The sequence below is a fragment of the Nomascus leucogenys genome, chromosome 6 (genome assembly GCF_006542625.1).
Source record: "Nomascus leucogenys isolate Asia chromosome 6, Asia_NLE_v1, whole genome shotgun sequence".
Lineage (NCBI taxonomy): Eukaryota > Metazoa > Chordata > Mammalia > Primates > Hylobatidae > Nomascus > Nomascus leucogenys.
Window position 1 is genome coordinate 78366616 of NC_044386.1, and position 13391 is coordinate 78380006.

The 13391-nt window shown below is 45.4% G+C and overlaps 1 protein-coding gene across 1 annotated transcript in view; it reads right to left on the reverse strand.

Moving 5' to 3' along the window:
* Nucleotides 1–4727: 4727 nt before the first annotated feature.
* Nucleotides 4728–13391, reverse strand: part of MYO1E (myosin IE) — a 233336-nt gene continuing 224672 nt past the window's right edge. The window contains exons 27-28 of the mRNA XM_030814491.1: nt 6542–6711; nt 4728–5822 (exon numbers count right to left, since the gene is read on the reverse strand). Coding sequence (XP_030670351.1) covers nt 5746–5822; nt 6542–6711 — 247 coding nt within the window. The 3' untranslated portion in view covers nt 4728–5745. The remainder of the gene's footprint in view (nt 5823–6541; nt 6712–13391) is intronic.

The following is a 13391-nucleotide window of genomic DNA, read 5'->3' on the forward strand; positions in this document are numbered from 1 at the left end:
TACACCAATCAAATGTATATTTGGTCTTTTCACATAGTCCCATATTTCTTAGAGGCTTTGTTAGTTTCTTTTTACTCTTTTTTTCTCTAATCTTGTCTTCTCGCTTTATTTCATTGAGTTGATCTTCAATCTCTGATATCCTTTATTCTACTTGATTTGGCTATTGATACTTGTGTATGCTTCATGAAGTTCTCGTGCTGTGTTTTTCAGCTCCATCAGATCATTTATGTTCTTCTCTGAACTGGTTATTCTAGTTAGTGATTCGTCTAACCTTTTTTCAAGGTTCTTAGCTTCCTTGCATTGGGTTAGCACATGTTCCTTTAGCTCGGAGGAGTTTATTACCCACCTTCTTAAACCTGCTTCTGTCAATTTGTCAAACTCATTCTCCATCCAGTTTTGTTCCCTTGCTGGTGAGGAGTTGTGATCCTCATAACCTCATGCTGACAGAGAAATTCAGTGTCTGCTCCTTTGATTCAGGTGCGGCTTGAGGACAACTGCCCCTGGGGAGGAGAAACTGGCTCCAGTAAGTTAGGGCTGGCTTTTTACTCTCTTCCTGGACAGGCAGGACTGCCTGACTAGTATGTCTTTAACTGTAAGTTTTGGGTATCTTTATATGTTGAAATCCTAGTATAGAGTTTTATGAATATCCCTTACTGGGTTAGTGAAGCTTGTTCCCATGGCAGCCTTGGACAACTCTGATCACAAGTGTGAATGGTAACGAAGTGAGACCATGAAAGGGAGCTTTCCTGGCTCTGACAAGCAGTTACTTCCCAGAGATGCTTGAGCTCAGCTTCTCTCCAAGAACGCCTGAGTTTTGTAAGCATATGCCAAAGACATTTTATAGCTTCCTTATTACATATTTTACTTAGTTAAATATTAAATGTCCTGACACAGGAAATTCTTCCAGGATGTCATAAAAGACCTTTAAGATACTTTCTTAGATGGCACAGCAGGCACCCCAAACTAAAATGTCATAAATGTGAAATGAATGGCAGAAGTAGAAACCATATCATAAAAACACGGAAATTAAAAATGAGATGATGTATCCATAGTATAGAAGAGCACTAACTCTGAACGTGGGTGCTTTGGGTTTGATTCTAAGTAGTGGTGATCTCTATACTTTAGTTTCTGTACCTGTGAAGTGGGGATAAGAGTGTCTGCCTTATAGGGTGGTGCTAAATAAAGTATGCCAAGCACTTAGTATAGCTTCTAGTACGAAGAAGATACTTGAACATAGCTGTTAATTATTTTAAAGAGAAGGTTAATGGTCTTGGAAAGAGATGGATCACAGGATTCAGATTTGTTAGATGGAGCTCTTGCCCATTAAAGGAGTTTACAAGTTTCTAGCTGTTGAGTTCTATGCATGAGTTTTCTTCTCTCTCTTTTTTTAAATAGATTTTTGTTTTGAGAGAAAGATATTAGAAGTTGAAAGGCTGACACAGTAGACCATCACATTACTAAATATTTGTTGAATTGGAGAAAATGATTAAAAGCACAGGCCTTTCGGGCACAGTGGCTCATGCTTGTAATCCCAGAATTTTGGGAGGCCAAGGCGGGAAGACTGCTTGAGCCCAGAGGTTCGAGACCAGCTGGGCAACATAGGGAGACCCCATCTGTAGAAATAATTAGCCGAGTGTGGTCCCAGCTACTTGGAAGGCTGAGGTGGGAGGATTGCCTGAGCCCTGGAGTTTGAGACTGCAGTAAGGCGTGATCGCACCACTGTTCTCCAGTCTGGGTGACAAAGTGAGGTGCTGTCTCAAAATAAAAACGCACAGGCCTTTGACTCAGAGTTCCAATGATGGCTCCCCCAGGGAAGAACTGTGTGACCTTGGGCGACCTAGTGAACCATACTGAGCCAGTCTTCTTGTTAGAAAGGGTGCTCAGAGTGGAAAGGTATGATCTAGTAGGGAAAAAGGCATCAAGATTAGTGGGTAGGAATAAAACCAAGTTACTAAATCCAGAAAGAACTGCAATCAATCAGCTAGGCCCTGGGAGAAAAGCAAAACAGGGAAAGAGGGCAGAATTGCAGAAAGGCTCCTCTGGTCTTTGGATCACAAAAGTGAGGGGTGCCAGAAACAGAGTTAAATCGTCCACCAAAGATGCACCGTTCATGCTCTGCTCTTGATTGCCCTGGAAACCAGAATCCAGCCCTATCGCCAGTGAAATCTTAACTGGGACACCACCTATAAAAGAAATGGTAGCAACTAGAGGCACAGGCTGACTTAGTGTGACCAGCTCCACTTAGGGAGTGTCTGGGGATGAGTTCAGGAGGGAGTCGCAAAGAGAAGGAATTTAGATTATGTAAAAGCCATGCTCTACAGAAGCCCATGGAGTTTGTAATTCATAGATGTACATCCGTATCTTCTCCCACTCATTTTTGTGAACACTTCCACCTGGCAGGAGCCTGCTCTCACTCTGGTGCTCTAGGTAAGCTGCTGAGACAGCTCTGTGCAGAGACCTCCAGCCCCCTTGAGTTGAGGCCACATGACTAAGCTCTGGCCAGTAGAATATTGGTGGACATGGTGTGCACACAGGGCAGGTCCTTTAAGAAGGAAACTGCACGATGCTTTTCTACCTCCATTGGGCTGGACTTGGTAGTGAGTCAGGTTTGATTACAATGGGCTGGGACCACATGTTGGGAGGTCAGTGAGTTGGCATCCTTCACGGTTGGGGAGCAAGCTTGTTCAAGAAGGCTTCACTCTTTGCCTTCTCCACGTGTCTCTGTATTGCTTCACAAAACACTTTGGAAGAGATGGCCCTTTTACGTGTCTTTAAGAAGCCAGTTGGCCAGATACAGTGGCTTGTGCCCATAATCCCAGCACTTTGGGAGGCTGAGGCAGGAGGATCGTTTGATCCCAGGAGTTTGAGATCAGCCTCTCTCTGTCTCACAGATGGCCAGCAGTAGAGTGGATGCCACCCTTTACACACCTCTGTCTCTCTCATCTACAACTAAAGCTTGAACACCTCTGCCCTAGGGTATACAGTCAGGCCTTCTCATTTAGTTCCTGGTTACCTAAAACCTTTGGTTGAAGGGATGTCACATTTTTATACTGTGTTTGATACACGTTGCTGTTTGTGCACATGAACACCCTTTATTTCAAACAGGATGGCAAGTTCTAGAAGGTGGGGGTGGCCCCTTGATCTTCTGTATGTTCTTTCCTGGTAAGTGACTCCTGAAGTGGTCATATTTGCTTAACTGCACAGTGAACAAAATGGCAGGCCAGGCTGGATCCAGAGACTAGAGGAAACCCAGGTTAGTGACTTAAAGGGAAAAAAGACATTTTTCTGAAGACTTTTTAATTAGGAAAAAAAGGGAAATGTTACTTATCCAGATTTTTCTGGTAGTCCCCATGTTGAATGTCTAAATATATACAAATAAGTTTAAGATAAACCACTATTTCTCCAAACTTTTCTTAATAGTGTCAGCATTTCAGTACCTCTATGCAGATCTAAGTCTCCTTCCCCTATGGGTCACTCACCTATTTCACCACCATTTGTTGGGCATCTCCTTGGGCCTGGCACTGGCTGGGCACACGATGCAGGTGCTAAGGGCTTGGTCTGTGATTTCCATGGATGAGGGTGCTACTCATGGGGGATTTAACTCAGTCCGTTTTGTGACCTAGAGCCCGACGGTTCCTAGTTATACACAAGTGTAAAATGCCAGTCAGGAGGAATAACAAAGGCTTGTCCCAGCCAGCCAGGGGCTTATGATAACAAGGGAAGATGGCCCTGGTGTTCCTGCCCTGAGAAAGCAGCCTGAGTGCTGGTGGCTGTGGGGACTCCAGCATGTTCCTGTCCCAGTTCTTGTGGTGTCTTCCTCCCACTGCGGGGAGTCCATGAATGTGAAAGTACTTTGTAAAATATATAGAGACCACTGGGATCAATAGGATTACCTTTCCTCAGTTCACCGCCTCATGGCTCTACTTTCCTCTCTGGTCACAACATGGAACTGAAGTAGCCTTTTCACATTATTTGTTACTGTTACAAAACGGAGTTTGCTCCCTGTTCTTGAAGTAAAACACAGCAGAATTAAATGCCGTATCATCTTCATTCCAAATCTAGATCCATTTTTTTTTCCTTATATGTAAGCCCTGATAATTTTTTCCCGTGGACTTGAGGATCCTGAAAGACTCAAAGGTGTATGCTGCTCAAACTCTAAGTTCCCAGTAGCTTAAGAATGGCTGTGGCACCCAGAGGAGGAGAGGTAGAGAAATGGCAGTCTCTACTTAAAACCATTCCATTATTGATGGGCATTACACTGTTTCCAACTTTTCACTATTATGGCAAGAAAACATTGTTTTAGTTTGTTAGGGCTGCCATAACAAAAAGTACCACAAACCGAGTGGCTTAAACAGCGAAATGTGTTGCCTCACAGTTCCGGAGGTTGGAAGTCCAAGACCAAGGTGGGCAGGGCTGGTTCCTTGTGAGGGCTGTGAGGGAGAATCTGTTCCAGGCCTCTCTCCTGGGCTTGTGAATGGCTGTCTTCTCCCTGCCTTTTCACATGGTCTTTCCTCTGCATGTTGGTCTCTGTGTCCGAATTTCCCCTTTTCATCAGGACACCATTATATGGGATTAAGACCCATTCTAATGACTTCATTTTAATTAATTTTGTTTGTTTGCTCCATAAAGACTCTATTTCCAAATAAGGTCATATTGTAAGGTACTTGTGGCTGGGACTCCAACATCTTCTTTGGAGGCACACAATTCAACTCATAACAAATGTCATGAAAGAAGAAGGTGTTCGCCGATTCCTTTATTTATTTAGGAGGTGGGGGCAGGACACGGAGTAAGTTTCCTACAGGGAAAGAGTTGAGAAGAGTCTGCAGGGACTGAGCTAGAAAGCAATGACACTCCGTAGTTGTAAAAAAGCAGGGCACATCTGTAAGTACCTGGCGTGAGTTTTGTAAGAAAACCTACCTTATGAATGAGTACAGTGGAATACTACTTAGTACATTCATACGTTTCTACCATCTCAAGATTTTTATATATACAGTATATGATCTGTTTTTATAAATGTACAGCTTGAGAGAAGATCCTTCTTGTAATAAGTACAGCATTTAAACACAAACCAACATGGGCCAGCCACATTCCAATTGAAGACCCAGAGAAAGCAAAGCCGGCAGCCCAGCCCCCAGCCCCTGACCTGCTTGGCGGCCCTGATGGTCCCGGCAAAGTGTAAACCAGTGCCCCTCTGTCCCCCTGGGCTCAGCAGGCCAGCTTGCCCTTGGCATGTGCATGGGAAGTGCCTGCTCACGCTGAGCCCAGTCTGCAGAGGGCGGGTCCTCCCTGAGGGAAGCTGGCAGAGAGGAATATGTGTATCAGGTATGGACAAGAGAGATGAAAAAAATGTGCTCTTCAACTAAAGGCACTTGTCAGCGGCCGCCTACAGCCATTCCCTAGGCCTGGTGAGCAAGCAGGGTGCTGTTTTGATAGAAGCCTACAAGGTCTGAGCAGACCTCACTTGTCCTCTCACCAGGTTTCAGTACAATAAATAAATCTTAATGCATGGTGGTTTTGTCCTCCTGGGTTCCTGTGAAGAGGCTGCCTTTCAGGATCACTTACGGAGTGATACTGCCTGTCCCCAACCCAGCCTTTTCAGTGTCCTCCATGGGGAAGGTACCAGAATAGCTCCAGGCCTTGGAGAAGCAATTGCTCATTGTGGATTGTAAGGGGAGTCCCTAAATATCCCCTCCCCTGGTCTGTGCCTGGAGCTCCTCTGCCCCATGCGTCAGAGTCACGGGCGCCTCAGATCTTGGTCACATAGTTGTTGGGGAACAGGCCCTGCTTGCCTCGTAGTCGACCCGTCCACCAGCCAGAAGGATCTGCAGGGAGAGACAGAGATGGTGAAAGTGAAGATGAGTAAGTCTGTTCCGCCCCAGCCAGACACATTCTGCTCCGGTGGGCTTAAGTGATTTGGCTCCATCCATGTTGTTTTCCCTTTGTTCTTTAAATCAAAAAGTTTGTTGTAAAAAGTAAGTTATCTACCAAATTACTGCTTTAATCATGGATATTCAAGGTTGTCTCCCTGGCTTCCACTCCATCTACTTTCATTATGAGGAAGCCAGGAAGTGTGGGTGGGATAGACCTCCCCCTGTTTCTGGGGACAGCCCCTACCAGGTCTAATCCTCTCAGGGTACAGCCTTTGTCTTGCTACTGAAGTTGGTTCAGGGATGGACACATGACTAATCTGGTCTGATCAGAATAAAACTCAGGACTTTGGTACAATGGCTAAGAAAAGAAGTTTCAGAGATGATGCAGATTTCAGACATGGTTTGGTATGTTGGCCTGGAATTGCTGCTGCCATTTTGCTACCATGAAGAAAAACAGCTTGAGAAGGGAGGGAATATAAATAAGGGGGCAGAGCTGAAAGAAGCATTAAAAAAGCTGGTGTCTTGATCAGACTGAGCCTGAGGCCTGACCTGCCTCTACAAATCGCAGTTTGAGGAGCCCATAAATTCTTTTCATGTTCACACTAGATCTTACAGCAATGTGACTGCATGCTCTTTGGGAGGCTGTCCCAGCCAACCAGCCACACACTTACCTTCTTTGATAATATCAATAATGTCATTGGCATTAAAGCTGAGTTCGTCTGTGTCCTGAGCGTCATAGGCATACAAAGCCTTGCACTGTGGCACCTGAGGCTTGGGCTTGGGCTGGGGCTTGGGTCTGCCCCCTGCTGGGGGAGGCCGACTGGTCGTTTGTCTCCTGACCCTGTGGAGAGAGTGGAGCGGATGAGACTGGGCCCCAACAGGAGGCAGCAGCACCAAACAGTGGTTTGGAGCATGGCGGCTGGCACTGGCCTATTCAAGTTCAAATCCAGCTCCATCCTTAGAAGACATGTGGCCCAGGGTGCAGTCTTTAAACTTGAGGAATAAAAGTAACTTTTCTGACAAGGTTGTTGCAAATGCACACAGCTCTTAAAAACCTTAGCTGCTGCTGTTACTGTGTCCCCAGCATAGAAGGAAATGTGGGAGACACATATCCATATAAAAGTGTCGAAAGTATATCCATACATTTAAATCAGGAACATTCAGGTATCTGTCCCTCCTTCCTCAAGTTTGGAAATGGAACTTTTGCAGGTGGTACAGAAGCCTGTAGGCATTTCTCCTTCACTGCATTCCCCCCAGATTACCACCACCTTACAGTTTGTATTAACTATTCTCTGGCTCATCTCTACAGTTTGCCACACATGTAAATACCCCTAGCCAATATTTGTGGTCCAACTGTCAACTGTATGAAAGGAATCATATTCCACGGTCACACACTCAACAACTGGACGACGTGCCCTGCTGATGCCTGCAGCTATAGTTCCTTCATCTTTGCTGCCTGATACTACACCACTGCACGAGTGTGTCACAGTTTACTTCTCCAGGGCACTGTGGATGGTCACTTGGGATGGTTCCAGTTTTCACTATTATAAAAAATGCTGCCATGAGACTTTGCTCCCCATTCACATCCTTATTATGCCTCAGACCTCACTCCTGTCTACTCCCATCCCATCTATCCACCCACCCTCATTACTCCGGAGACTTCCCTCCCACCAGCTCATTATTACTCCTTAGACTTCCCTCCCATCCCTCATTATTACTCCTCACACCTCCTTCCCACCCCCTCATTATTACTCCTCAGGCTTCCCTCCCACCCCCTCATTCCTCCTCAGACTTCCCTCCCAACCCCTCATTATTACTCCTCACACGTACCTCCCACCCCTCATTGTTACTCATCACACTTCCCTCCCATCCCTCATTATTACTCCTCAGACTTCCCTCCCATCCCATTATTACTCCTCACTTTCCTTTCACCTGCTCATTACTCTGCAGACTTCCCTCCCACCCCCTCATTATTACTCCTCAGACTTCCGTCTCACCCTCTCATTATTTCTTGTCAAACTTCCCTCCCATCCCTCATTATTACTCTGCAGACGTCCCTCCTACCCCTTATTACTCTACAGACTTCCTTTCTACCCTCTCATTATTACTCCACAGACGTCCCTCCTACCCCTCATTATTATTCTGCAGACCTCCCTCCTACCTCCTCATTATTACTCCTCAGACTTCCCTCCCATCCCTCATTATTACTCCTCACAGTTCCCTCCGGCCCTCTCATTATTACTCTGCAGACTTCCCTCATACCCTCATCATTACTCCGCAGTCTTCCCTCCCACCCCCTCATTATTAATCCACAGACTTCCCTCTCATTTTATCAATCAGTATTACTCCTCAGATCTCCTTCCCATTCTTTATTACCCCTCAGATGGGGTTTCACTATGTTGGCTAGGCTGGTGTTGAACTCCTGACCTCAAGTGATCCGCCCGCCTCAGCCTCCCAAAATGCTGGGATTACAGGTGTGAGCCAATGCGCCCGGCCTCTTTGTTTTTAGAGATGAAGTTTTGCCATGTTGCCCAGGCTGGTCTTGAACTCCTGGGCTTAAGTGATCCTCCCACCTTGGCCTCCCAAAGTGCTGGGATTACAGGTGTGAGCCACCGCACCAGGTTCCAGGTCTTTTTTCTAATTCTAGGAAAGTTTTACAGAGAGCTCTCAGCAGCACTGAGGAACACAGGAAATCTGTGTCAATGAAGCCGTCACAATCTCTATGATTCACCAGACTGGAGACCTGGAAGCCACCTTGGAACACCGTTGGTGGGAACAGCCATTTTCCCAGACTCCAACAGCCTCGAAAACCCAGGCAATCTCCTCTGTGTCACTAGGTGGCAATCCTGTGTCATTAATGAGAAGAAAGAATGACTTTTTTGTTTTGTTCTGAGACGGAGTTTCACTCTTGTTGCCCAGGCTGGAGTGCAATGGTACGATCTCGGTTCACCACAACCTCCGCCTCCCGGGTTCAAGCAATTCTCCTGCCTCAGCCTCCTGAGTAGTTGGGACTACAGGCATGCGCCACCATGCCCGGCTAATCTTGTATTTTTAGTAGAGATGGGGTTTCTCCATGTTGGTCAGGCTGGTCTTGAACTTCTGACCTCAACTGATCCACCTGCCTCAGCTTCTCACAGTGCTGGGATTATAGGCGTGAGCCACCATGGCCGGCCAGGAATGACTTTCAAAGAAACTGCCAGAAATTTGATTAATGAGGTCTTCTAGGCAGGTGGAGCCCCCTACTCTCAGCCGAGGCAATTGGCTAGTCCAGGAGGAAGGGATTACAAACCCCCTTACAGGGCACATGAGACCCGCATGCCCACTGTGTCAGAACAGGCTCAGTCCAGCTTGCGAGAGCTGATAGAACTTTCAGGAATTTTGTGAGCCAGTTGTCAAACATGGCCATTATTAAAAACCAAATCATTGACAACAAAGAAATTATATTAAAGCAAAGACAATAAACACTCATCATTTATCCCTTCCTATTTCTCACTACAACCTCCGCCTCCCGGGTTCAAGCGTTTCTCCTGCCTCAGCCTCCCGAGTAGCTGGGATTACAAGCATGTGCCAACAAGCCCGGCTAATTTTTCTTTTGTATTTTTAGAAGAGATGGGGTTTCACCATGTTGCCCAGGCTGGTCTCGAACTCCTGGCCTCAAGTGATCCACCCGCCTTGGCCTCCCAAAGTGCTGGGATTACAGTCGTGAGCCACCATGCCCAGCCTACTTATTTTCCTTCTATCTATGCATTTGAAATTATTAAAGTCTATTGCTGATGTATGGTAGAAATACTATATGATGGTGAGACTGCCCATCTTTTCCCAACTCCGCACTCAGTAGTAGTCACACTGGTAGCTTGAAATTGGCCATGGAGAGAGAATTTTACCATGGAAACTGGTAAATGTTACAGTTCAGGCCTTTTCCTCCCTGGACTGCCCACTGTTTACCAGCACACTACCATCCTACCATCCTCAAGCTGCCCTCATGACAGCACAGGCTCACTCAAGTCTAAAAATGTCTTGCCAACTTTTGTTATTTCCTTATTGTTATTATTTTTAGAGACAAGGTCTTGCTACGATGCCCAGGCTGGGGTACACTGACATGATCATACCTCACTGCAGTCTTGAACCCCTGGACTTGGGCCATCCTCCTGCTTTAGCTATCTGAATGCTGGGACTACAGCCATGTGCCACCGTTTGTTTTATAATTGTAGAATTTAGTTAATTTTGGTAGGTCTGGTACTTTGTGATACAGTATTTGTATTTCTAATAAACATCACAGAATTGAAAATTGTGTTATAAAAATAATTATTTCATTGAGATAATTTTTTTGTTGTTGTTGTTGTTTTTTGAGACAGAGCCTTGCTCTGTCACCTGGCAGGAGTGCAGTGGAATGATCTCAGCTCCCTGCAGCCTCCGCCTCCTGGGTTCAAGTGATTCTCATGCCTGAGTCTCCCAAGTAGCTGGGATTATAGGCACCTGCCACCATACCCGACTAATTTTTGTTACTTTTAGTAGAGACAGGGTTTCACATGTTGGTCAGCCTGGTCTCGAACTCCTGATCTCAAGTGATCCTCCTGCCTCGGCCTCCCAAAGTGCTGAGATTAACGGCATGAGCCACTGTGCTTGGCTAGATGATGGGGAGTTGCAGCAAGATTTCAGACTCACAATAAGTTATTTTTTCTTTTGACATTTCAATAATAAAGGCCCATTATATATATAAAATATATTACTTATATTGTATATATTATTTATATATATAATATACATATGTTAGTATATGGTTATAAAACTATGTATCACTGAGCAAATCCAGTGTTTCATTATATGTAATTTTTGTACAATGCAATTTAGTTTTCTTATTTTAGGGTAATTTGTACACGTCACTTTATGTGTCTATTACTAATGAACATAAATACATGAAAAAGCTGACCCACAGCAACTTCTTTTTGCACCAGGTTCTTTTTTCTGAGTAGGGCAATCACATTATGACCCAGAAACAAATAACATTTCCTGATGAATTAAGCACACTACATCCAGTTTGCTTTGTGAAAACTTGCTCTGCAAGAGAAGTCCTGTATTAGTGACCAGAGAAGACCAAGTGATATATTTGCCCCGAGACATTAGGATGTCAGCTGACATTTGAGTCCTCATGGGTGGCTGCCAAATCTCACAAGGTGCCAAAAGCCCACAAGAAAACAAAACCCCAAATAACATGAAAACTCTCTAAACTGAGGGCTAATTCCCTCGGCCCTAGCAATGTCCATCCTTTCCATGGGATGTTCATTGTTATGATGACTGCAGCTGAGATGTTTAGTTAGAAAGAGACCATGGAGGCCAGGTGCAGTGGCGTACACCTGTAATCCCAGCACTTTGGGAGGCTGAGGCGGGCAGATCACTTGAGGCCAGGAGTTTGAGACCAGCCTGGCCAACATGACAAAACCCCGTCCCTACTAAAAATTAGCCAGGTGTGGTGGCTCATGCCTGTAATCTCAGCTACTTGGGAGGTTGAGGCATGAGAATCGCTTGAACCTGGGAGGCAGAGGTTGAGCTGCAGTGAGCCAGGATCGCGCCATTGCACTCCAGCCTCGGTGACAGAGTGAGACTCTGTCTCAAAAAAAAAAAAAAAAAAAAGAGACTGTGGAATAGTGCAGAGCGGGAAGGAGTTTGTGACTTTTCATCTTCGAATTGTCCAAATGAGGCTCTCATGTCTAGTGATTATTACCATTACTGCAGAACTCTGTGTGCCGCTGATGCTCTGTGCCCACGGAGAACAGGCACAGCTGCAAAGGGTGTGTGTGTGTTGGGGGCGGGCATCTCCCTGTCTGGTCTCCTTGTCTTGGCTTCCCTAGGCTGCCCATTCCCCGCATTAAAGCCAGCAATGCCTGAAGCGTAGACCTTCATGGAGTCCACAGCTCTAGGCAGGCCAGTGATTTCAGTTCTTGAGAATAAAGCCACTGGGCCAGGAAACATCACCTTTCAACCCTGGTAGAGCATTAAAATTTCCTTGCAAGACCAGCCAATGAATAACGGTAATGAATCAAATACATAATAACTTTCAAATAGCATTGTGCTTTATAGCACACAAAGCCCTTATTTAACCTTCAAGAAAACCCTGAGGAGTGGGTTTTCAAAATTATTATATTATTAGTATCCCTATTATACAGGTGAAGACACCAAGGAGTAGAAAGATCAAGTGACAAGCCTGGGGTAGCATATAGAAGGCACATGGCTCAGTAAATATTGATGAATAAAAGAAAAAGGAAAGAATGAATGAACCAGGACTCACCCTGCTCTTACAGCTGCAAATCTTGTGCTCTCTGTACTCTAAATGCCACCTTTTGTGAATTTCTCTGTAGCTCCCACACCTCCTGGGTGGGTGTGCCTAGTCTATGCCAGGGGGAGCTAGGATTAAGCTTTCGAATATCACCTCTTTGTTCTGCAGATGGGAAATTTATGTCTTGAAATTCCAAGACGGAAAATAATGGCATTTTATTTCACTGGCTCTTAAAAATATGCTGTGTTCCAAAAGGTTGAATCTATAAACATTACTGGAAATGTGGAAACGGATGCCAGGAATTCCTCAGCACCATGTCTGCCTGGGCCAGGAGATGGCTGCTGCTCCCATAGATTATGGGTTGAGAAATACTGCTATTGGACACTTGATGGAAATTTTAAGCCACTGAAAAATATGACTCCATTGGGAGGATCTTGACAAGAGACACACAGGCAGGATTTAAATATTTCTATTGACCCCTCCTTTGTGGCATGCCCAGAAGCCCTACCACTGAGCACTTGCCAGACTTTTCTGTTTTTCCAACTTCTAGTTGGATTAATCTCTGGAGTATCTTGAAATTTCCTGAAGTTGTCCTCCCACAAAATGGACCACAGGATTAAAAAGGTCAACAGACATTTCCAGTCTGGGTTTTAATGCTTCCAAGAATGAACTGCAGGTAGATTAGGTACATTTCAGTTATAGGAGGGAAAATTACAAAGCACACTGGATAGTGAGATCAGAGCAAAGGTGGGTGGATGAATTGTTTTTTTTTTTTTTTTTTTTTTTTTGAGACAGAGTCTTGCTCTGTCGCCCAGGCTGGAGTGCAGTGGCCCAATCTCAGCTCACTGCAAGCTCCACCTCCTGGGTTCACGCCATTCTCCTGCCTCAGCCTCCCAATTAGCTGGGACCACAGGCGCCTGCCACCACGCCCGGCTAATGGTTTGTGTTTTTAGTAGAGATGGAGTTTCACCATGTTAACCAGGATGGTCTCGATCTCCTGACCTCGTGATCCATCCGCCTCGGCCTCCCAAAGTGCTGGGATTACAGGCGTGAGCCACCGCGCCCGGCCTGGATGAACTGTTCATGGGATTCTTGCCTAACCTCTTCTCTTTCCTTGAGAATCAGGAAAGATCTTTGACCGAATTAAGACTTTTCAAAAGCTATACTAATCGATGGCAAGATCCTGATTCCCATGCAGATCTCTCAGTGTTTCCTGGAGAATGATAATGATAGCTACCATATGCACT